General features: G+C 39.3%; 1 protein-coding gene and 1 non-coding gene across 6 annotated transcripts in view; one reads left to right on the top strand and one right to left on the bottom strand.

The window, feature by feature from the left end:
* PLCH1 (phospholipase C eta 1) overlaps positions 1–24,232 on the bottom strand; it is a 254,393-nt gene that overhangs the window by 63,004 nt on the left and 167,157 nt on the right. For all 5 annotated transcript variants that reach the window (XM_060394436.1, XM_060394445.1, XM_060394448.1 and 2 more), the window contains exons 7-10: positions 15,683–15,776; positions 13,242–13,445; positions 7,141–7,261; positions 2,745–2,916 (exon numbers count right to left, since the gene is read on the bottom strand). In XM_060394436.1, coding sequence (XP_060250419.1) covers positions 2,745–2,916; positions 7,141–7,261; positions 13,242–13,445; positions 15,683–15,776 — 591 coding nt within the window. The remainder of the gene's footprint in view (positions 1–2,744; positions 2,917–7,140; positions 7,262–13,241; positions 13,446–15,682; positions 15,777–24,232) is intronic.
* TRNAG-GCC (transfer RNA glycine (anticodon GCC)) lies at positions 12,881–12,954 on the top strand. Its single transcript has one exon. It is a non-coding gene; the product is annotated as a tRNA-Gly (tRNA).

The following is a 24,232-nucleotide window of genomic DNA, read 5'->3' as shown; positions in this document are numbered from 1 at the left end:
CTTCTCCAATGCATGAAAGTGAAAAGCGAAAGCAAAGTCACTCAGTCATGTCTGACTCTTCGTGATCCCATGGACTGCAGCCTACGAGGCTCCTCTGTCCATGGGATTTTCCAGGCAAAAGTACTGGGGTGGGTTGTCATTTCCTTCTCCACGATGGGTGTGAGGTGATACCAAATAAGCAGTAGCAATTCTGGAGTGTTGCACATGGTTCTGATACCACAAGAAAGAAAGGAAAATGTAACCACCATGAGCAGTAGTGATGGGCAGGCCTGGCAGCAGCGCTAAAACTTCAAAGTCCTTTCACTTAAATGTGGCAGTGGGTGCAGGGTAAGGAAAGCTGCCATCTCGGAGTATTCACAAGGCATCCTCATTTTCATTCCTTTTACTATCTCATTAAAAGACAGGAGGGCCATATTTTCTGCTAGCTTTTTTCATGTTCCTGGTCCTTGAAAGACATGTTTTCCAGGCAGATAGGAAGAAAAGCAACAGAAAAGAACATTATTTCTTAATGCCTCTCATGAACATTGTTACTCATAAGGAAAATTATAGAATAAACTAAGGTATTCTTGCTGGGATAATCCCATGGAGAGAGGAGCTTGGTGGGCTACAGTCCAAAGGGCTGCAAAGAGCTGGACACGACTGAGCAACTAAGCACACAGGCAAGGTAGAATTTTATGAACTTAACAGTGGCTCGTTGTAAACAAAGAATGACCTAAAAGTCCCCCTCTGACATACACACTATTTCATGCAGGAGTTACACTCAAGAATTAGACTGATTCCTCCATGGTATACGGAAATATGTCTAGAAACTGGAACCATAGCCACCTCTTAGCATCTAGCAGCATGGCCCCAGAAGAGTGGTTAACAACTCTGTGATATCTCTAGAGAAGTAAAATGCTTGGGCTAGATAAGGTTTCTTTCAGCTGTGAGCCTGTAGGAAAATTACTAAGTTTGTTACTATTTTTGTTCAAAAGCAAACTTGCATGCATGCAAAGTCGCTTCAGCCATGTCCAACTCTATGCAATCTTATGGACTGTGGCCTGCCTGGCTTCTCTGTCCAAGGGATTCTCCAGGCAAGAATATTGTTATGCATTAAATATACGGGAAGGCATGTGTATATAGTTATAATTATGAACAACTTGTCCATCTCCAAAGTAGTAAGTAGTCATTCAAATACTGCCTTTGAGATCAGAGATGCTAAAGGATCTTAGCATCTAAGCAATGCCAAAGATTGCTCAGATGCTAAAGGAACTTAGGAAAATCAGTTCCCTTGTCGTTGCTTCAAATGGGAGTTTTCTGCCCCCACAGATCTAGGAAGTCTCCTTAAAGTTTGGAGATGGTTACTACCAGCAAATTGACCACAGCTGTTGTGAAATACCACAGCCCACATCACTGCCACTCTTTCCAATAAGTGTCTCAGGTCTTTTGGCTTTGATTCATCCTGGTGCCCATCAGCCTTCAGACATTCGGTGCCCAACAACCCAAAGCCCAGTTATGTAGAAGGGAACTCAATGAGTTTATATCAAATATTCCTTAGGTTCCACTGTCCAAATGGACTCATTCGGTGTTTATTCTTCTGACTGCTCGGCTAAAGACATGAAAACATTTACAAGGTTATAAAGGTGACACTGAGCTTTCTAACCCAACTTTCTAGCCCAGTTTTCACCGTAAGAGTTTACTTTAGCAAGATTTCAGGAACACTGACCTTAACATCATTTCTTGCATTATATAATTGGAGCTTTTATTCAAAATGCTTTCACACGTACACATGCCCAATGACATCTCTTTGATGGATTCAGCCTATAATTTTCATTTAACTGATAGAAAAACAGGTTTTGACCAATTTCAAAGATGAATACAACTTTTCCATTTGCTGTCCTCTCTTAACACCCCAGTTCTAGTCTCGCTATGAGATCACACTGTCTGACTTTCCTAAGCCTCCACTGTGCTATTTGTTTTTTGTACACACCTTTTAAAGTAAAATATAACTCCATTTAAATATCAATATTCTACTGCTTTTCCTTAGGTCTTCAGTTTCAAAACAATACAACTATCCAAAATGTTTTTAGTCCAAATACACAAAATTAACTGGGATTAAGTGAATCACATCAGCAATCTGAAATCTCAAGAAAGCTGTCTTCCCGGCTACTCCTTGTATTAATAATATTCATTTCAGGTAGTAGGTTTCCTCTCTGAGAAGATCTGTTCATGAAATGTCATTCTATTCGCCTACTGCTCCTCCGCACACACGAATCCTATGGGGCGTTATGTCTGTGCCTGTGCTCCACTTTGAAGCCAGCTCTTCTCACTTACATAACCCAGGCTGATCAACCATGAAGACTTTTTTTGACAGACAGTTACTGGAGCTTGAAATGGGAGAGAAGAATCTGAAAGAAATGCTTCTGGATATGGACAGAAGGAGCCTCTCCTCTCATGTAATGCTTGTCTCCTGTATACAGGCTTCTCTCCAGTGTGAACTACCACTAAAACATTCAACATTTGGCTCACAGTACTGATGTTCTTGCTTCATAAAAACAACCCCCAAAATACATGTTCAGTCAGTAATAAGCTTTTTCTAAAGGTATGACTATAAATAGATTGGAACAAGGTGCATGCCCAAGTCTAGACAATCCTTCTCTCTTGACTGTTATTGACTCTATTATTCTTTTGATAAACCCATTTTTAGCCTTTGAGAGAGGAAGGGCTTAGTAGGTCATGCGTGCTTTTTATTTCGAGGTACTTACCTTCACTAGGATTTTGCCTTTCAAACTTTGAGGGCTTGGAAGCTGCTTGGTCTCTCCTGTGTCTATAGATGACAGGTCGAGTTTGTCTTGGAATATGCCTTTCAGGTACTGAGCAATTTTCCTTTGCTGCTGGACACTGCAGTGATTCTCAATGGACAGTATGACTGGAAACCTGAAAAAAACAGCAGCACATCGTAAAGGCATCGACCATAGCAACTCACAGGGACTTTTGAAAATCATTCCATGTTCATTGTGTTTTTACAAGCCTGGTGACAGTATTTGTTAAAGAGGTGATGATTAAAATGCTTCTAAAATGAAAACAATGAGAGACACATTTTTTAAAAAACACCTCTGGCCAAATATACATTTCCAGGCATAATGGGTAAACTCAATACCAATCCACATGGGATGACTTAGTCTAATATTTTGCATCTCTCTCCCTCACACATATATATGCACACACACGGAACATACATTATGTCTCTTTTACAAGAAAAAATGAGAGAGAAAATTTTGAGATATAAGAAACATAAAGAAAGAAAACTCATAATGTAATTTTGTCTTATTCATTCAAATTCTAGAAACATCTAGGAGGCCACTGTCATTAAGTGCATATATTTACTCTAAAAATATATATTTAGTACCCAGCTTGAAAATTACTATTGAGGATAAAATAACATAATGGAATTTGTGTCTTATAGTGTCCTATATCAGGCATTTCAAAGTCATTTGTACAGAATTATATACTAGTCTTTACTTTTAAAAAGGAAAAAAAAAAATGCAGGCATTCTCCTCCGGCACCCAGGTTTCTGTGCAGAGATGTGAGACCCCAATGAAGTTATTATCACAGACAGCCTGAGGAACCAGGAATGATTACATGACCTTACTCCTCTTTTGACTTTGTTTTTTCCTTGGAAAAACAAATTCAGGCTTATTTTTTCCCCTAGTTTTCCATCATATATCTTCTGAAGTAATAGGCAATAGATTTTTTTTCATAACATACAAACCAATATTTAAATTGCCTAATATGTCTATGTGGAGAAAAAGTTTTATTTCTGGGCTTATATAACAAGCAAGCTCCACAATACAGGCTGTGACCTTCTGAAATTACATTCTATCCTCATTAGTAAATCTCATGCCAGAGGTAATATAAGAGATGAACCTTTGTGGCTGAGGTGGTTTGGTTGCCTAACTATAATTTGTTTACTCTTGTGTCCTCACGTGAGTTTCACCCAGTATGTTAGAAAGAGAAAAAAACAACAAACTAGCAACCCTGAGTTGTCTATGAAATCACATCAGGGAATTCTAGCAATGAATTTGGAAATTATCAATCTGTTTACAAAAAGTCTGTGTCTATTAGTATCTAATGATGCTTGGTGTATAAAGCACTGTTTCTCAACGGGGGCAGGGGCAGTTGTGTGGTACCCCTCCCAAAGGGACATTTGTCAACATCTGAAGACATTTGTGGTGGTCACAGTGTTGTGAGTGGGGACTACTACTGGTGTTTAGGGGGCACAGTCATAAATGTACTCATTGTCCTACAATGCACAAGACAGTTCCCCATAACAAAGAATAATCTGGCCCAAAATGTCAGTAGCACCAAGGCTTGAGAAACCCTGGTATAAAGATGCAACTAAAACTTAAGAAAAAGACTGAACTTTTAAAAGGTGTTAACAACTTTGACTATTTTCAATCAAAGTCCTTTTTTCCTAAGTTGTCTTCCAAACTTGAAGTTAGCATGGTCAAGTCACCAGAGTACATAGATAGCAGGTCTTCTCAAGGCTCTACTTCAGGGGCAAATCCTTCAGCAACCTGGCTAAGTTGAGGAGCAGTCAAGGTAAAATGATCCATCATAAGTTAGTCCTCAAGATTCTTCCAGGTAGAAGACACCAGAAACCAAGCCTGCTATTCAGCAAGTGTCTCTTATCAGAACAGCATTTTAATTTCATATTTAATTAATGAGAAGACCAAACATTAGAAATTTTAAAGGCCACTAAGGTCTATAAAATTAACTTTACGCAACTGTTAGTTTTAATTTGCCTCTTTTTAATGCAGAAGTCATTTCTTGAATATCTGGTATATTGCAGGCACTACAAAATGAATAAGGGGAAGTTTCCTGGTGGCCTAGTGGTTAGGATTCTGGGCTTTCACTGCGGTGCCCCAGGTTCCTTCCTTTCTCGTTCACTCCCTGGTCAGGGAACTGAGATCCCACAAGTCACAAACAGCACTTCCTCCCCCGCCAAAAGAGCAAAGTTTTGTTTTGTTTTGTTTTGTTTTAAAGAATAATACATAGCCACATATTTTAAATGAGCTCATGATCCTAAAGACATAAAAGGAGCCAAGTCACCAACAATTGCAAGAAAGTGCTGTATGATATGACAGAAATATGCTCAGAGTGCTAAGGACAGAGTAAAGGAGAATTTAAACAAATTGTGGTATGGGTAAGTTTGCCAAAGGGACAATGCCTAAGCAGTCTGCTAGGATGAGCAAGAATTAGGGGGGTGGAATAATGGGGATGACTATCAGATAGAGAGAAGGGCACAGGAAAGGGGGTTGATGGGGGGTGGGGTGGAGGCTGTGAAAGCAAGAGGATCCCTAGGGACTCTGGAAACTGTCAGTGATGGCAGAAGCCGAAGTCCCTGTGGAGCAATGGTGGACGGTGACATAGAAGAGCAAGAGGAGGCCGGCACGGAAGGCATGACTGTACAACAGGGGGCCTTTGAAGGACTTAAAGAAGAATTACAACATTAGCTTATATTTTCAGAAAGAAAGATACTACTCCAGCATGGAGGACGAACCAAAGAGAAGTGAAAATGAAGAGAAGGCAATGGAGTCAAAAGATAATTTAGCAAGTAGCACTGACAAGACTGGCTGAATCAAGAGTAACTCCCAGTTCCTATAAAATCACTGGTAAGCAGTGCTACCTTCCTAACTAGAGCAAGAGGAAGCTTGGCAGAATGAGATGCTGAGTTCAGCTTGGGATGGAGACTCCGTGCTGGCAGGAGTTTTATCCTTGTTCAGTGCTGTGGCTTCTTACACCTATTATAGTATGCCCGGCTTAGAGTAGGCACCATTAAATAGCTAAGTAAATGTCTGAATAAACAATGAAATGTGTTGGTTTTCAGGTACCTATGAGATACTCAGATGAATTTGTACTAAGAATTTTTCAATATATCTCTGAAACTTAGGAAGAACATTCTCGATATGTAATTGACAAATAACCAAGAAGTAGACCAAAGACACGTTGGGAAATAACGACTTTTTTCTTTGTTTTGTGACTACACCACTTGGCATGTGGGATCTTAGTTTCCCAACCAGGCAGCCAACCTGCGTCCCCTGCATTGGAAGTGCAGAGTCAACCACAGGACCATCAGAGAAGTCCCGGAAATGGTGACTATTACAGGAGTGAGAAAATGGACTAGAAGACCATGGGCTAAAGAAAGAGAGTGAGAAGCAATGGCAGCAATAGAGGAGGGGGTGTTTTAATAGAAGACCCCCCCCCCCAAAGCAAGTATTAAGGAGAAAATGTTCACCGTCATCCCATGCCAAGGAAGGGTCAAGTGACATAAAGATTCCAGACACTGCAGTATATATAGGACATCCAACAAGTCTGGAAACCAAGACATTATTATTTTATTTTATTGGCATACAATACTGATGTATGGATGTGAGAGTTGGACTATAAAGAAAGCTGAGTGCCAAAGAACTGATGCTTTTGAACTGTGGTGTGGAGAGTCCCTTGGACTGCAAGGAGATCCAACCAGTCCATCCTAAAGGAGATCAGTCCTGGGTGTTCATTGGAAGGACTGATGTTAAAGCTGAAACTCCAGTACTTTGGCCACCTGATGTGAAGACTTGACTCATCGGAAAAGACCCTGATGCTGGAAAAGATTGAGGGCAGGAGGAGAAGGGGACGACAGAGAATGAGATGGTTGGATGGCATCATTGACTCAATGGACATGAGTTTGAGTAAACTCCAGGAGTTGGTGATGGACAGGGAGGCCTGGCGTGCTGCAGTCCATGGGGTTGCAGAGTCAGACATGACTGAGTAATTGAACTGAACAATACTGATAAGCTGTTTATTATGTACAATAATCCGCATTTCTAAACTTTATGGACACTGTACTCCCTGGGCTTGAGGTCACTCTTTGGAAGAACATGCTGCAAGGAGGCAGCATCTTGAGAGAGAATGGGGTAAGGAATGAAGATAGCACAAGAAAGCATGGTTGTGGGGCCCATGTTATTTGTTCAGTGTTTCCTTGGGAATGAGGGAGAGAACTGGGGCAGGAGAAAAGGAGATGTAGCCTCCAAGGAAGCATATGGTTTGATGGCCAAGTTACAGCAGGCAGCGTCCCGTGGGCCAGCTGAGCCTGATTCCCCGCTGTGCTTGACTTACTCATTCTTCACAAAGGCATGCTTGTTGATGGTCTCCACAACATCTCTGAAGAGGATCTTTGAAGTGAGCGTGTAACCGTGGTGCACCACTGGCTCTCCGTCCGGGCCATCCCAACAGTCAACTGCCAGAAAAAGGACATCACATCAACAACTCAAAGTTTCTGGTATTTCCCAATATTTCTGGAAATATCAGACACGTATTAAGTTTATTGTTTGAGATGATCATGACAAATATGTCAGACCAAAATGAGTGTTCTGGTATATTTATCAGGATAAGGAATTAAAGATTATAAATGATTTACTGTGAATGCTTACAGTTAAAAAGGAGGTCGTAATAATCAGCTTAGCATTTACCAAGAACTCTCATTAGAAACTGATCTAAATCCAAGAGACTCAGAGAATGAACTTGTGGTTGCCGGGGCAGGGATGGTTAGGGAGTTTGGGATGGACATATACACAGTGCTATATTTAAAATGGATAGCCAATAAGGACCTACTGTCTAGCACAGGGCACTCTGGTCAATGTTATGTGGCAGCCTGGGTGGGAGGGGAGTTTAGGGAAGAATGGATATATGGGTATGTATAGCTGGACCCCTTCGCTGTTAACCTGAAACTATCATAACACTGTTAATCAGCTATACTCTAGTATAAAATAAGGTTTTCAAAAAAAAGAAATTGATCTAAATCCAACTGAGTATGCTTGAAGATAGTGATATTTCTTATCAGATTATTTCTCTAATTTTACTTCTTTCACTTTACTGTTCTTTTACGAAGTCTCAATGACCCTCTCAAATCAAAACCAGGGCTTTTCATTATTGTTCATTTAAACTCATTATGTTTTCATTAGATTTATTTCCATTTTATTAATTCTACAGTAGTTCTAAAATAGCATTGACTTCTGAAGTCCAAATCGTTAGGCCCTGCTAAGAGTTACGTGAACATGGACAAATGATTTAATAATTTAAAGTATTGCTTCCCCATCCATAAAAGGAAAACTAAGAACAAGACTTGAATCATAAGTTTGAGTGATTTACAAATAAGTACCTGTGAAGTTGATTATAATCCTACATGGCACATAGTAATCATTATTGTTATTGATACTATTGATACTGTTATGTGTATGGACAAACTCACTGGCCCCCAGCTGAAGAAACACAAAAGCTTCCTCATCATCCTCCCTGACTCAGAGTTTGTCTTCCCTTGTTTTACACTCCACTACCAGACTAATTTCTCCAAACACTGCTTTCTCCATGTCATTACTTTGCTTTGAAGCATATTCAGTGCATAACATAGCATCCAGTACATATTATGTACTCAGTAGATATATGTTAAATGTATAAATAAACTGTCTATGAAAGCTGCTGCCTGCTTAACTCCAAGGTCCCTATCTATCTCTGGTGCTAGAGACTTGCCATTCAGCTAAGCCTGTCTTCTCTCTGGCCCTGGTTCAGAAAGTGAAAGTGAAAGTGAAGTCACTCAGTCGTGTCCAACTCTTTGCGACCCCGTGGACTGTAGCCCACCAGGCTCCTCCGTCCATGGGATTCTCCAGGCAAGAATACTGGAGTGGGCTGGACTACAATTCTCAGCTTCCCTTGCAGTAGGACATGCTGCTGAAATGTGGTGAAGTGATGTGCACCACCTCCACGTCTGGCCTTACACAGTCCTTCATGCTCCCTCTTCTGCTGTGATTTGGAAGTTGTGCTGAAGATGGCACAGATGCTGAGGGAAAGAGCCTGCACCCCTAAATCACTGCCTGAAAGACTCCCCCATTAGGAACAGCTATTTTGGACTTCACATAAAAACTAAACTTCAGTTGTTTTAAGGCACTAGGATTTTAGGCTTAACTGTTTAAAAAACTAATTAATTAATATCCTAGTCAAACATTTTTTTCTCCTAACAACCAAACTACCAGCCTTCTTCCAGTTGGGCAAGCTTCCTTACATACAACCCTACTTCCATGTCTTTGCTTCTTTCATTTAAGGTCAACTGACACGTCCTCCTTCACTTTGCTCCTTTCAGTCCCAATCCAGGGTCAAATCCTCAATTAAGAATTAGGATCCTAAACAAGGATCCCCCCATAGATAACCTTGCCAGCTCTCATGACGTTGCCCTTCCTTATGATAGGGGGTCACAAATTCAAATACCAACAAGAACCTGAAAGTAAAAGCATTAGTCATGTCCAACTCTTTGCCACCCCATGGTCTGCAGCCCTCCAGGCTCCTCTGTTCATGGGATTTCCCAGGCAAGAATATTGGAGTGGGTTGCCATTTCCTTCTCAGATCTTCCCAACCCAGGGATCGAACCTGTGTCTCCTGTGCGGGCAGGTGGATTCTTTACCACTAAGCTACCAGGGAAGTCTTTGGGCCTGAATGAAGTCAAATATATGAAGGTATCTTCTCAGAAGAGAAGCTTCATCCATCTTTTGACATGTATTTTATATTCTTTGTTTGAATACAGACATGAAAAAAATAAAGATGTTTCAAAAGTATGTAACTTACCAATATACCCCAATTTATATCCCATCTTAGAAGAAAAAGGGCATAACAGGGTTCCTCATAAATGAGTTACTATCTTTTGAAAAAGAATGCAAAGTAGTAGGCAATGCCACACTAACTTGATTATCATATACCCCTAAAAATATCTCTTCGTAAGTAACCACATTAGTCATGTGGTGTTCTTTTGCTAACATTTATAATAAGGAGAATTTGCATAGTTGAGGATGGTCTCCTAACATTCACTTTTCAGGTCTATTTTATCACTTGTCTGTTAAATGAGGAAAACAACACTCCCAAATGGTGCTGCCATGTGAATGACTAGCATCCATCAGTTCAGCTCAGTTCAGTTCAGTAGCTCAGTCATGTCCGACTCTTTGCGACCCCATGAATCGCAGCACGCCAGGCCTCCCTGTCCATCACCAACTCCCAGAGTTCACCCAGACTCATGTGCATCAAGTCGGGGATGCCATCCAGCCATCTCATCCTCGGTCATTCCCTTCTCCTCCTGCCCCCAATCCCTCCCAGCATCAGGGTCTTTTCCAATGAGTCAACTCTTCACATGAGGTGGTCAAAGTATTGGAGTTTCAGCCTCAGCATCTGTAGCTGAGTTCAAATGGCCATGAAGACCTCTTGTAAGAGCTAGTGCTGTGACGAGAACGTTGGCAAAGTAGAAATCCTCTAACCAGTTTCCTAGCCACGAGATAGCCAAGCCCATTTTTTCAATCAGACCACACAATAGAGGCCCCCAAAAGCACCCTGACAAAGAGTTGGTCAGATCTGAGGGCCAGCTGAGAGGTTAACATGACAGCTTTTCACAGTGGAATTTAGAAATGTTCCACCCTGATAGCGCTCCCAGAGATAACAGGGAAAGCTGTAAACCGATTATAATGGCAATGCAACATCAGTTCCATAATAAGAGTGAAAATCCCCTGGACAGAACATCCATATTTATTAAGCAACTAGGGCTGAAAATCAAGGGAAGTGAAAGGCCATGTAAAAAAGAAAAATGTTGTCTATGTGATTTGTTGACAAACCCACTTTATCAAAAACAAGACTGATTAGTGTTCCGCATGACATGATATACACCCTGACCAAGGATATTGCTGCAACTGAACTAGTAGGGATGGAAAACACAATATTAACAACACAGAAGCTTGAAAGTGGAGAGATTCTTCAGGTCACAGTACCATGAAGAAACTGTCCAGAAGCATTACTCTCCTCCTCTAAGTACTATACTTGACAAGATCTGCTTCAGAAAATAATCTGTGGGCCTGCAGTTTTTAATCCACCACCTGCTACATTCTATAAATCAGGCTCCTTAAATCCTAGCTGCAGCTGCTTAACAATAAAAACAACTTCATCTGGACCCAAAGTAGATAAAGCATGGCTGGGGCTCTATAGATAGGTGCCTCCGGACCCAAGATTGAAGTGTAAGCTAAGATCTTCATATTACAAGGCTGACAAATTGTCAGGAGAGCACAAAAGATCAGGTTATCAAGTTCTAAAGTCTTTAGGAACAGGTAGATATTTAGATGCCAAGCAAATACCTCCTATTAAAGCCAACCTTCCCTCTGTGCTTTGCATTATGTTTTCTGGCCTTCCTTATGTGATCAGATGGCCTGCATTTGACCTCACCTTGGGCTGGTCATGTCATTCAATGCTTGTTCCTCCAAAGACCACACAGGCTTCCTGGAGAAGCAAAGTGGCGCAGTCAGACAGCTTGAGTTGAAATACCAGCTTCCAACCTTGCCAGCTACGGGACCTTGAGTCACCAACCCTACCCCTCTTCTTAAGGAGATCACTCCATCTTCCTTAGTACTGTGGGAACTAAATGAGAATGTATGGAAAGCAATTAACCAGAACCTAGCCCACAAAAGGGAATGAAATCATGGTGAATTCCCTGTTTCTTCCCAGTACATTAAAAGCTAAGGTGACCACCATAGTTTTAAACAGGAAGCTGAGTATGTACAAAGCGGACCAAGTCTCCCAGATAAATACACTTCTTCTTCTCAACAAAACCTTCCAGAAACAGCAGCTTGACTTTCGCTGTCCAGTCATAGACTATTGCAACAGTGAAAACTTCACACCGAACCATAGAGGATGAATTTGCTGATGCAGGTTTGGGGAGGGAGATATTTGAGAGACTGCAGTCCCCCAAGTGGTCTTGTACATTTTCACCTACACTTACACATGAAGGTCTCTGTAAGTGATCTCATAAACTACCACATAGGAAACTCGGAATTGTGGAATCTTTATCTTGTCTGGATCCTTCTATTGAGTTCAAACATTGTTATTTAACTGACTGATAGGAACGTCTAGATAAACGTTACAGAGTTACTATAAACCCAACCCAGGGAAAGCTGAACTCATCCACTCTCTTCCTTTCAGGCCCCAGAGTAGGTGATGGCTCCATCACGCCTTCCAGCACTCCCCTGCATGCCTTACTTCCTTCACTTTTCTCGCCAGGTCCTGCAAATTTACTTCTTTAATATCCATATAAGCTTCTTTCTCACTTAGTCTAAGCTTTCATAATCTAATCTTCTATAATCCTTCCTTTGAATCATTTCAATAGCTTTCCCACGATTCTCCTTGCCCCAGTTTCACCTCTCTTACCCCTCTACAAACATGTATCACTTAAAACAATTTCTTCCTACACTGCTGCCCAAGCAATCTTTCTAAACTGCAAGTGTGACCATATCACTGTAGGTATTAAAACAGTTCACTGGACCCTTATTACCAAAGCTAAACCTGAAGCTCCTTATCACAGCACTCATACCCTTTCTCACAGACCCATCTATTTTCCCTGACTGACTTCTTATCTCATTTTACCTCACCCCTTCACTCTCTGTACCCCCTTTCTACCACGTATGCATCAACTGGTAGAATTCTCACACCATATTATTGTTTTTAGTGTCCACTTCTTCTATTAGACACATCTAAAGATGTGAGCTACTTAAAGACAGAAACTATGTCTCACATCTGTGTCCTCACCCCCAGGAACCTCCTAGAACTTTAATAATTGTTGGCTGATTGGCACATCATTAAGTATCTTAAAAATAAACAGTTATTCTAAACTATTTTTACCATCATTTAATCAAAAAACTTCCTAGGAAAAACTTCCATGTTCATCACAATTTTTCAGCACCTGAAGGTGTGCCTCCCAATTGCTAGTACATATCTCTCTCTCTGCTTGAACTGTAAGGGGGAGACAGGATTATGAAGTAAGAATGACTTTACAGGGGGACTTTCCCCTGGTGGTCCAGTGGCTAAGACTCTGCACTGCCAATGCAGAAGGCCTGGGTTCAATCCCTGGTCAGGGAACTAGATTCTGCACACCGCAACTGAAAAAGGACCCTGCATACTATAACTGGAAGATCCCACATGTCCAAATAAATAAATGTTTTTTTAAAAAGAAAGGAAGATCACAGACAGTGACCATCCTGCTCACTCTTTTAAAAAAAGAAAGAAGAAGAACCAATTTATAATTAGTGGGAAAATGATTTTAATTAGTGTGAGTACATTTTTTAGGTCTCCATTATTTCCACTAGACTTTACTGACCAAAGGACATATTCATCAACACACACTGGTGCTCAGACAAGGCACGCACCTTCCACACAGCGACAGCCCTCCTGCAGCACCCGCGCGTACATGTCCACTTTGGACTGAGACAGGAGCTGGTCCCCGGTCAGGTATGTGTTGTGGGAGGAGGCAATGTAGTAGTTGCACAGTGGCTGATCCATGTCCTGGTACACTTCATGATGCAGGGGGTTAAAGATGTCACAAGCAGGACTACGCATGAAGTTCGTGAAGCCTTTGGAAGAGAAAGGGAAGTGTTATAGCTTCGAATCCAAGGACTTCCCTGGTGGTCCAGTGGTTAAGACTGCCTTCCAGGGCAGAGGGTGTGGGTTCAACCCCTTGTTGGGGAATTAAGATCCCACTGACCTCGAGGACAAAAAACCAAAATCTAAAACAGAAACAGTACTGTAACAAATTCAACAAAGGATTTAAAAAATGGTCCACATAAAACAAAAAAAAAAGTCTTCAAAATAAATAAGTAAATAAAGCCTATATACTTACCTGACTCCAATGAGTACAAAAGAGATCAAAATTTGTCCAGAGTGCTTATCTTATTTACCTTCAGGACAACCTTTGCAGGGAATACTGAGGCAATAGGGGGATTGCCCAGGTCAAATAGTGTCAAAAACTGCAGTGTGACTTTGGGGAATAGCACTTTAAATGTAACCTAAAGAAAAACAGACTTTTTAAGAATTTTGATTGGGGGAGTGAGCAGCTTATTGCAAAGCTATTCAGTAACTTCTGAGCTCCAGCTGTGAGTATGCAGTGTGACCTACCGGATGCAGTGTTAAAGCCATATTTATCCAAAGTGATATACTGATCAACAGCAATCTGATAGGTTGTTAAGCTGATTTGAAAAACAGTATTGTCTGTGTCATAGTGGAGGTAAAGGTCAGGAATTAGGCATAGCCTAAAATCAGGGTATGATTATTTGACTATGAAGCTGGTTTGGGAAGATGCTGCTAATGGCCAGCACATTTGATAAAAGTGATAAAGTGCTATAAGATTATGTAGAAAACTCTATCAGTTTTTCTACAGCTTTTCAAAAACATAAGTGTCTGGGTAGGAGAGGCATTCATTAATATATCAACAAATATGTAAATGTCCTACAAGTACTTAAATGATCACTGTTGCTGCTAAGTCACATCAGTCGTGTCTGACTCTGTGTGACTCCATAGACGGCAGCCCAACAGGCTCCCCGTCCCTAGGATTCTCCAGGCAAAAACACTGGAGTGGGTTGCCATTTCCTTCTCCAATGCATGAAAGTTGAAAGTGAAAATGAAGTCACTCAGTCATGTCCGACCGTCAGCGATCCCATGGACTGCAGCCTACCAGGCTCCTCTGTCCATGGGATTTTCCAGGCAAGAGTACTGGAGTGGGATGCCAGTGATCACTAGGGTAAATCATTTCAGCTCTTCAAAAATCCTGTGGTAAAACCACCGGTAGATATCCTGGGAAACTCTGGAGAATTTCTTTATGCTTATCTTCATGGTTATGGACATAACTTAGAAAGTATGTTTAATTCCATCTCTTAAGGCCCTACACCAAGGAAGTGATTCATTTATTGATAAAGAAAGGTCCAAAGTAGTTTATCTTCTTTCATTGTTTTTAAAATAGCTTTTAATTATAAACATTAAATCATTTCTCTTCATTTTAATTAGCCTCTGTCCCCGGAAGTAAACATACAGTATCAAAACCCCCTTGTCCACACTGAACCTGTTTGGGGAATAGGAGGCCAACAATCAAAACTGGTGAGATAAAACATGGCTTCAAATGCTCTTGTGGGCAGTGGGGGGTGCCAGTGGTTTTTTTTTTTAAATTAAGATTATCTGTTCTGCCTAAGACGTGTTCTCTTTTGGGTAGCAGACTACAGTTCATTTCCCTATATATTTTAAATACATGGAACTTACAAATACATGCAGCTATATACATACCATTTCATTCATATGTAAAAACCTAGGAGCTAGATTCTGAGTATAGAACTGTGGGCAAATTACTTAATTTCTTTAAGCCTTACTTTCTTCAACTATAAAATGAGATAGTCATTAACAAAATTTTCAGTTCCTACAACCTCTCTACCACTACCAACTAAATAAAACAAGTTAGTTGCCAACATTTTAAAAGAAACATGTTTGTTTATTTTTAAGACCAAATTCTCCTTCCTTAGGTTGAGACTATTTCTAAAAATTGGGCATTTAAGAAAAGTCAAAATATTTCTTGGCATATATTATACATAGTGGCATCAAGCTGACTTGCTCAGAGTGGAAAATGCTATTGTCATTGCAAAAGCAGGAGAAACACCAAGATCATGACATCTGATTTGTAGGAAATTATGTGTGTGTTGTGGATTTTGTTTGAATCATCTGTAATTCCAAGGATATCTCCCGGTTTCTTTTCCTAAAAATTTTGCTAGAAGGTAGCTTAACAATACTGAATGGAGAAATGAGAAATTAAGAGTATTAATTATTTTACCTTCTATGCCAAGGACATTTTTTGCCTTATTTTCTTCAGAAACTTCAAATTTCCTTATGATGTCAATACAATAGTCTGTTGTCACATTTGTCATCTAAACAAAACAGAACAATAGTAGAGAACCTGCAGTTTCATGAGATATTTTCCTCCATGCTAAAAAGGCACATGGATTTAAGTATTCTTGATACAATGCAAAATGGTGAAATGCGCAGTGTTTGAGGTTACTTGTGTCATAACTACTTAATCTTTGGAAAATGATTATGAACTCAGTATTCTTCTGCAGCTTTTGGATTTAATCAGTGAAAATAGTCCTTCATCTATTAGACCAATGTTCTCCATGAAGCAATAAGATTAATAAGACCACGTCAATAATCAGTGCAAATACATGACTGAAAATCCACTCACTATAAGCCAGTAGCTAGCAAAAGTAATGCCTTCCATACAAACACTGAAGTTGGCTAATCATAAATTGTATGTAAAAAGAAAATGACTCCCTACCAAAGCATAATGTTCTAGGTAAATCCACCTGTGTGTATATATTACAGATCCTTCCACCAATTCATGGGAGCAATCTGCCATAGTGATTCAAGAACATAAAGGTTAGCAAAAGAAAATAAAAAGGTAGGTGAGAACTCTGGAATGAGAGTGCTTATATTCAAATCAACTGCCTCATATTAACATATAACATGTGCTCTTAATATTCAAATTAACTGCCTTACTTAAGAACATATGTACCAGTGTGTTCTTACATAAGTCACTCCCATTCTCTGTGGCTACCTTATAAGGTAGCTGTGAGGATTAAATAGATTAATAAATCTAAGAAAAATGTATACTAATAGTACTGAATTAGTCTGAAGTTTGCTCCCTGATAGCTTAGTTGGTAAAGAATCCATCTGCAATGCAGGACACCTCGGTTCGATTCCTGGGTTGGGAAGGTCCCCTACAGAAGGGATAGGCTACCCACTCCAGTATTCTGGGGCTTCCCTTGTGGCTCAGCTGGTAAAGAATCTGCCTGCAATGTGGGAGACCTGGGTTCTATTCCTGGGTCAGGAAGGTCCCCTTGAGAAGGGAAAGGCCACGCACTCCAGTATTCTGACCTGGAGAATTCCATGGACTGTATAGTCCATGGGGTTGCAAAGAGTCGGACACGACTGAGCCACTTTCACTTTGCTGCAAGTACATTACATGCTTACTGTGTTACTAGAAAATCAAACTCTGAGAATAATCTCTTGAATAGTAACAAAGGATGTGATATTTTGATCAAAAATTCATTCAGTCCCACAATTGAACAACAATATTTAAATATACTAACGAATAACAATAGAAGATAAGTTGGGAGCCAGTATTTTATATTTCTATGATATTCTCAAAAATTCCATTACCTCTTAGGTTCAATACTTATGTTCTAGTGAACTCTAAATTCAAACCATCTATTTAATATCATTCAAATTTTTGCAGGGGAAGAAAAAGCTCTACAATGCAACCATTTTTGCATGTTTGAAAGAGCACAGAATGCTTTGTTCCCCTAAGGCTAGCTGCATTCTTTGCATAAATTTTATAGTCTTTACTGCATGCAGAGGCCTCCTTAGCAGACATCACCCCAAAATACATAAATACATGATATCATGCTACCTGTGAGTAACTTGACTGAGCCAGTCTGGCTTTTGACTAACTCATTGATTCATCTGTTATAAGCTAGAGACTTATCACATACAGTTTAAAAGATAATTTCTCACAAAATAAAAAAAAAAGATAATTTCTCACAAAATAGAAAGAAATTGATTTTAAAAAATTGTATTTCCATTGGAAGACTGAGTTTACATTGCAATTATTTGGTTTATGAGGCCATTTGTTCAGAGACATCAGGGCCTTGCACTAGCCTCAGTCTACCAGGAGCCTGCGAGATCTAAAAACAAAATTCAAGCAAACAACAAGAAAAAAAAATCCTGGCATCCTAGGATGGAGTTAATTGCCCATGAGAACATGTTACTAGCTCAAAACACAAAGAATGTGCTGATGAAAATCATCATATTTGAAAAGTATTCATTAAATTAGTGAAAATATCAGTAGGCATTCTAGAAAGCCCACAATTTTCTGAGCACCATATAAAATTAATGAGCTAATCGAAAATACAAGTATTAAGGGTTAACTCATTGAAATACAGTAAAACCTCATAACAATGAGGATGGAAATGTAAGCAAATCAGTTCCCATCCTTCTTCCAGCCTTGCTTTCTTTTAATTAACCTCCCAAGAGCAAAATCCTGCACTTAACACAATTGAGTTTTCCAGACCTCACTTGGAAAGTTATATTGGGATTTCACTGTATGAATGAAGGTTCAACATACGTTAATACTCTTTAGTGTCCTTTCCCCCCTTGTTTTGTGTTCTATTTGACATGAAGGATAAGATGAAATAGGAACATTTTCTTCCTCTTTCCCATGGAGTTCACTTGAAAGTCTTGTTTGCTATCAATATCAGAGCCCCTCACTGTCTCTTAACACTGATGACTGTTTATTCTATACAAGGCAAATGGTGTAAAAAAGAACTTGAGGAAAACTTGATAACATATTCATAATGTAATCAATGCTGTGCAGTTTATTAAAAGTTCTTACATCCATAATCTTTATAGTTCTGGTAAACTTAGTATTTTTATCTTCATCTTGTAAGTAGGAAAATGGACACAAAGAATGGTTACCTATCACAATCAATCAAACAATCGTTATAAAGCAGAACAAAGTTTCAAATTTCAACATTCTGAATTCAAGTCCAAAGCTTTTTCTTTTATGTTATATCTATTGTCTGGGTGTTTTTCTGTATTTCTACTGAGAAATTGAAATACTTTCCACAGTGAGTATTTTTTTTAGTATAACTGAAATTCCCACATTTTACCTTAACTTCTGAAATTTTTGTAACTTTCAAATCCACTCATTTGACTTCTTTGATAATTCCAGATTGGAATGATTCCCCAAACACAAAGTCATAATATAATTTGTAAAGAATTTCAACATGGCTAAACTCTCTTCCCTTTATTTTTACCAAAGTAACATATTCATAATTAAGCCAGTCAAAACTAAGGTGTTTATGGCTAAAAGCAGAATTTCCCCTCTATATATATAGAGCCACTGTCCAGAGGTAATCATGCCAACATCTCTAGATACTTCCTGTGGAATAAGTCTTTATCTTCTTAATTATTAGGTATATGATGCTATTTCCTGTTTCATACACTTTAAACATTATATCTTTTTACTGTTTTTAAAAAAAGACAGCTCTTTGGGGCCAGCAAAACTTTCTCCATCCATCCTCCTACTAGAGTTATATTTTAATTTTTACTAAACTGCTAATATAACTCTCCAGGGTATGCAAATGTTAACACTGAGTCTACTGTATAATCTGGTTGTGCTTCTGCTCTAGAATTTTTTTCTGATTTAATTGCTGAAATTCCCACCCATCTGTTTAGTTTACAATGTTCCTATCACAAATTTTTCCCAGTGACTCTAATGGTATCTCAGTATTATTTTCCACATCAAGGCAACAGGTAATCCATGAATTTCATTTTCTCCTCTATAAAGGTCCTCCTTCCAGGCTGGTTGAGTTCTAGAACTTACTCAGCTTTTTGTCCTAACTTCATTGTGTCATTCTTATCGAAGAGCATTTGAGAAGAAAATCATTTATTTCTTGTAGGTATTTTTGTGTGTTATCTGTTTTTTTAATTCTGTGCACACATTTGGTTGACATAGCCAGGCAGAAAATTCTAGGTCAGAAATCATTGCTTAATTTTTTTTTTTTGGCTTCCAGAATTACTGTTGAGAAGTCTGAAGCCATTCTGATTCCAATTCTTTCCAGAGGACCTATTTTGTTTGTTAATTTGGTAAGGGATTTTTCCCCCTTTATGCAAGCTTTTAGGGGTTCACTTTAACCTTAGCATTGCAAAATTTCACTGTGATTTGTCTCTATGTGGATCTTTCTATATTCACTGTGCTTGGCACTCAGTGGATGTCAGCAGTTTAGACACCCCTACCTTTTGGTGCTAATCATCTTTTAATTACTTGTTTGATAAATATCCTCCCTTCTAGCTCATCTTTTTCTGTAACTCCTATCATTCAGATAGCAGACCTTCAGGATTAATCTAATTATTTTCTTCTTATTTATCTATTTCTTTGCTGTATATTCTCCTTTTGGGGAAATTTTCTCAACTTCATCTAGGACAACTAACAAATGTAGTTCCCTGCTCTTCTCTTCCTCTGAGTCTTCTTTTCTCATAGCACCTTGCTCTTTCTTCATGGAGGCAACTTTTTTAATTACTCTAATGCATTAATGTCAGTTTCTAAAGTTTCCTTCCCTGCATTGTCTCTTTCCTCTAAGTTTCTTGAGTTACTTGTTTGCCTTTGTCTCTTTCTTTATAGCAGAGGATTTCCTCAAATGTGTGGTAAGCCCTGGTTATTTAAAGCTCATTTTTTAAATCAACTATTTAAAAACCTACTTAAAACTAAGGCAAGGAAAAATTGGTTGAAAGCTGTGTTCTTGAGCAGAGCTTAGTGACTAGTAAGCTTCACTGTAGAGTTCTCCGGTGGGACTCTTAGGAAATTTCTGATGTAAATATCTTTGTGGGGGGTGGGGAGGTTCCCCTTGAGTTTATCTCCTAGAGCTGGAGACACAGGGGGACAATCCATTCCATTTCTCTCCCCTTGCTTCTGGTGCTGCTGGCAAACCCTGGCTTGAGGCTTCATAACTACAGTCTCTGCTTCCATCTTCACATAGCCACCTTCTTCTTTCTGTGTGTCTGTGTCTTCTTTTCTGTTGCTTATAAGGACACTCATCACTGGATTTACAGTACACACGAAATTTAGGATAATTTCATCTCAACACCCTTTAGTACATCTGCAAAGACCCTACTTTCAAATAAGGTCACATTTACAGATACAGGGAGTTAGCACTTGGACGGATCTTTTCAAGCTACTATTTAACCTACCAAAGTTTGTAATATTCCTCTAAGGAAATTTTTCCAGTGTCCTACTTGGAAGGGATAAACCCAAGATCTGAACATTGGGAGAGGACTGTGGTTCTCACACTTCAGTTCAGTTCAGCTCATAAATATTCACTTAATCTTTGTACTCATTATCCATTTCCAAAACTTAAGAGACTTAAAACAACCACTACTAACTTGTTCACAACTATGTAGGATGGTAAGTGGGACTGGGTCCAGCCACACAATTATTCTGTTTTCACCTGGGTGGTTTCTAGGTAAAAATAGGCAGCTAGTCACATGACTACAGTCATATAGTCCAAAATGGCTTCACCAACATGACTGCAGTTGCTGTTGGCTGGGCCTCCTTATGCGGTCTCTCCTCCTCGAAGAACGTACCCAGCTTCCTCACATGATAGTCTCACAGCCCCAACAGGGGACAAAGGGAACTGCCAAGGCTCTGAAGCTTACATTCCTTGTACATTAATAATGCAATAATCCACTAGTCAAACCAAGTCACGAAGTCAGCCCAGGTTCAAGGGGCAGAAAAATAGACTCCACTTCTTGACAGGCAGAGAAGCAAAGTCATGTTGTACAGCAACACACATACAGGGACACGGGGACTACTGTAGCCATCTTTGAAAACTGCCTGACACATCTCCTATGTTTCAGGGCCCTCACTCGGGTGTGCCTGGCATGACTTAGTCCAGAGTCTTCTGGTCCACCCTCCTCCGGTTCTTAGCTTCAGTTTCATGCCAGGGTGTAGAAGGGACAGCTGCCCTGCTACCACGGGGAGGGGAGAGGATCTGGAGCCCCAGCATCATCTGGATCAGACTTCCAACCAACGCTTGTGCTTTCAACCCCTGCTCCTCTCCTGTTTTCAGAGTATTGCATGAATTTCATTCTTGAGCTTTCTTGGGTTCTTCAGGCAAATGAACATGTTTGGTGGTTTCTTGCTCTGTGGGCTTGGGTTTCAGTGCTCTGAGGTCTCCTTTAGATCAGACAAGTTTCAAGATATTGCTGTTTCTGTATCCTCTCCTACTCTCTTTTTCCTTGTGGTTTTACAGGGAGCAGGGGTCTTTTTACTATTTTTTTTTGGCAGTTTCAGGAGGGAGCAGGGAAACATCTCTAGATGAATGGTCATTCAGTTTCCAACTGAAAAAGACAACCGCGATAACTGTTTATCTCCCCAAAATGGCTACTCTAACTCATCCAAAAATTAAGGTACAAATTTCAAAGCATTTAAACACAAAGCTATTTCATAGAAAATGTCTTTTGGGGACTGTATTCAAGAGAAAAAATACTACAAGACACAATTACTCTGAACAGTCTCTCAACTGCTTTAATTGCAAATGATTAAGAAAAATGAAACAGATTTGGGAAAGGCTCTTAATGGAATGCTTTTTATGATGAGGAGAATGCTTTAAAAATAAAAGATAAAGGAACACTAACACCAGAAAGGGATAGTTCTAGCAGAGAAGAATTTATAATTATTTCCCACAAGAGAGGTGATATTAGAATGATCATGACTCTCACCAAACCAGTCTGGATTCAGTAAAGGGTAATGAAGGGAGAGGGGGAAAATGACACTTATATAATTGGATCAGAAGAATCAAGGGTATATTTCAACAGAAAAAAAGAAAAAAAAAAAAGGAAAATAAGCAACTGTTGGAACCACCAGAAAGGGATAATATATAGGTCTGTGTCATATAAAGTTCAATAAGAAGAGGGCCTTCTAGCATGGGATCACAAAAGTTCTGAAAATTCCCCTGGAATTAACCAACCACATGCATATTTCAGATAAAAAGCCATACATAAATAGAAATCTGCTTTTGACTCATCTATGGCAGTGCCTTTGCTCTTGGTTAAGAGCTAGAAGCATCTGCAAATTATAAAGATGCTTCAATATTCCTGCCTTCTCTTCCTCACTCTTCAATACATAAGAAACAAAAGGATTAGAAAAAATGTAAAGGCTTGCTAAGAAAGGCTGTCGAGGAGGGTGGAGGGAATGAAATCAGATTTTTACTCCTAAACCAAAACTCTGAGAAGAATCAAACACAAAATACATTCAGCCCCTGGGAAGGAATGGAGATGCAGATGTGGAGAGCGGACTTGTGGATACAGCGAGGCGGGGAGAGAGTGGGATGAATGAAGACGGCAGCATCAATTACACACAATCAGGTAGAAGACGGATGGCTGGTCCCTTTCTTCTCTGTTAGGTCTATCCCTTTCTGGGAGGTTGCTGAGTAGCACAGGAAGAGCCCAGTCTGCTGCTCTGTGATGACCTGGAGGGATGGGATGGGGGTAGTGGGGGAGTCTAGGAAGGGAGGGGATGTATTTATAATTGTGGTTGATCTGCACGGTTGTATGGCAGAAACCAACACAATACTATAGAACTTAAAATATACATATATGCATATATATATTTAAATGTTTTTTAATAGAAAAACTGGAAAAGGGTCTCAATCAACTCTTGTACTCTAGAACCACAGACTAATGGATGCGTGTGATATTGATCTGTGGATGCAAGGAAGTGACAGAAGGGAAAATCCAGCCAACTGGCTTTTTCCTAACTGGCACTTCTTCATGGATATAAAAGACAGTGAAAATTTCTCTGGGCACATGGTATTTCAAGGATGAAAGTCCTAATTAAACAGCAGTTGGACTTGTCAAAGTCATCAATTCAATTTTCAAAGTGCTTCAGTGAAATAAAAATGTCTGGCCTACAGGCCAATATTTGAATTCCCATAATCCTGGACAGCATATGTGGCCAGCAGTGATATTTCATTTCACAACTGAGTAAATCTGTAAAATTTGAATACTCTGGTGTCTACACTAATCTGATGCCATCAGAAACGAATGAATTACTGCCAGACAGATCACCAAATTGCCTCAGATTTGTTACACTGTGAAAATCCCAATTCAAAACCCAAAACCCTGGACTAATGACTCCTGCTGCACACTTAGATTATGTCCAATTTTTCTCTCTGTTAAAAAATGCTGAAATGTACAACTTGATAACTTTTTTCTATGCACAACTGTTTCCTTAGGATGAATTATTAGAAGTAAAATGGATTGGTCGAAGTTTTATATATTATGTAAAAATTGATAAATAATAAAACTACCATATAGAAAGATTGGATCATTTCACAACTTCACCAGAAATATATGTATACCATGTTTCATACTATATTTTAACCGTTATTAATTTGATGGCTGAAAAATGGTCTCTTGGTTTTACTTCACATTTTTTAATTACTAGTGAAGGATGAACATTTTTAATGTTATTGACATTGTAAAATTTTTTATGTTTTGCACATTTTTCTACTGAGTATTCACTTCTCCCCTCAATAGTCTGTACAGCACTTTCTACGCTAGGGAAATTCACTATTTCTCTCTTTTGTATATTGCATTTTCTGAGTTTGAACCTGACATTCATTTTATCATGTTTGATATATTGGACCACATATAAAAGTTTCAGAACACTTAATATTTTCCTTATGGTTTATGCCTCTTGATACACGATAATTTTTAAAATTTATTTTGTGTTAAATCCACATGTAGCTTCAAGCTACTTTAGAAAATT

The sequence above is a fragment of the Ovis aries genome, chromosome 1, assembly GCF_016772045.2.
Source record: "Ovis aries strain OAR_USU_Benz2616 breed Rambouillet chromosome 1, ARS-UI_Ramb_v3.0, whole genome shotgun sequence".
In the NCBI taxonomy this organism is placed as follows: Eukaryota; Metazoa; Chordata; class Mammalia; order Artiodactyla; family Bovidae; genus Ovis; species Ovis aries.
The sequence above is the reverse complement of the archived record's forward strand: the minus strand, read 5'-3'. Positions and strand labels throughout refer to the sequence as shown.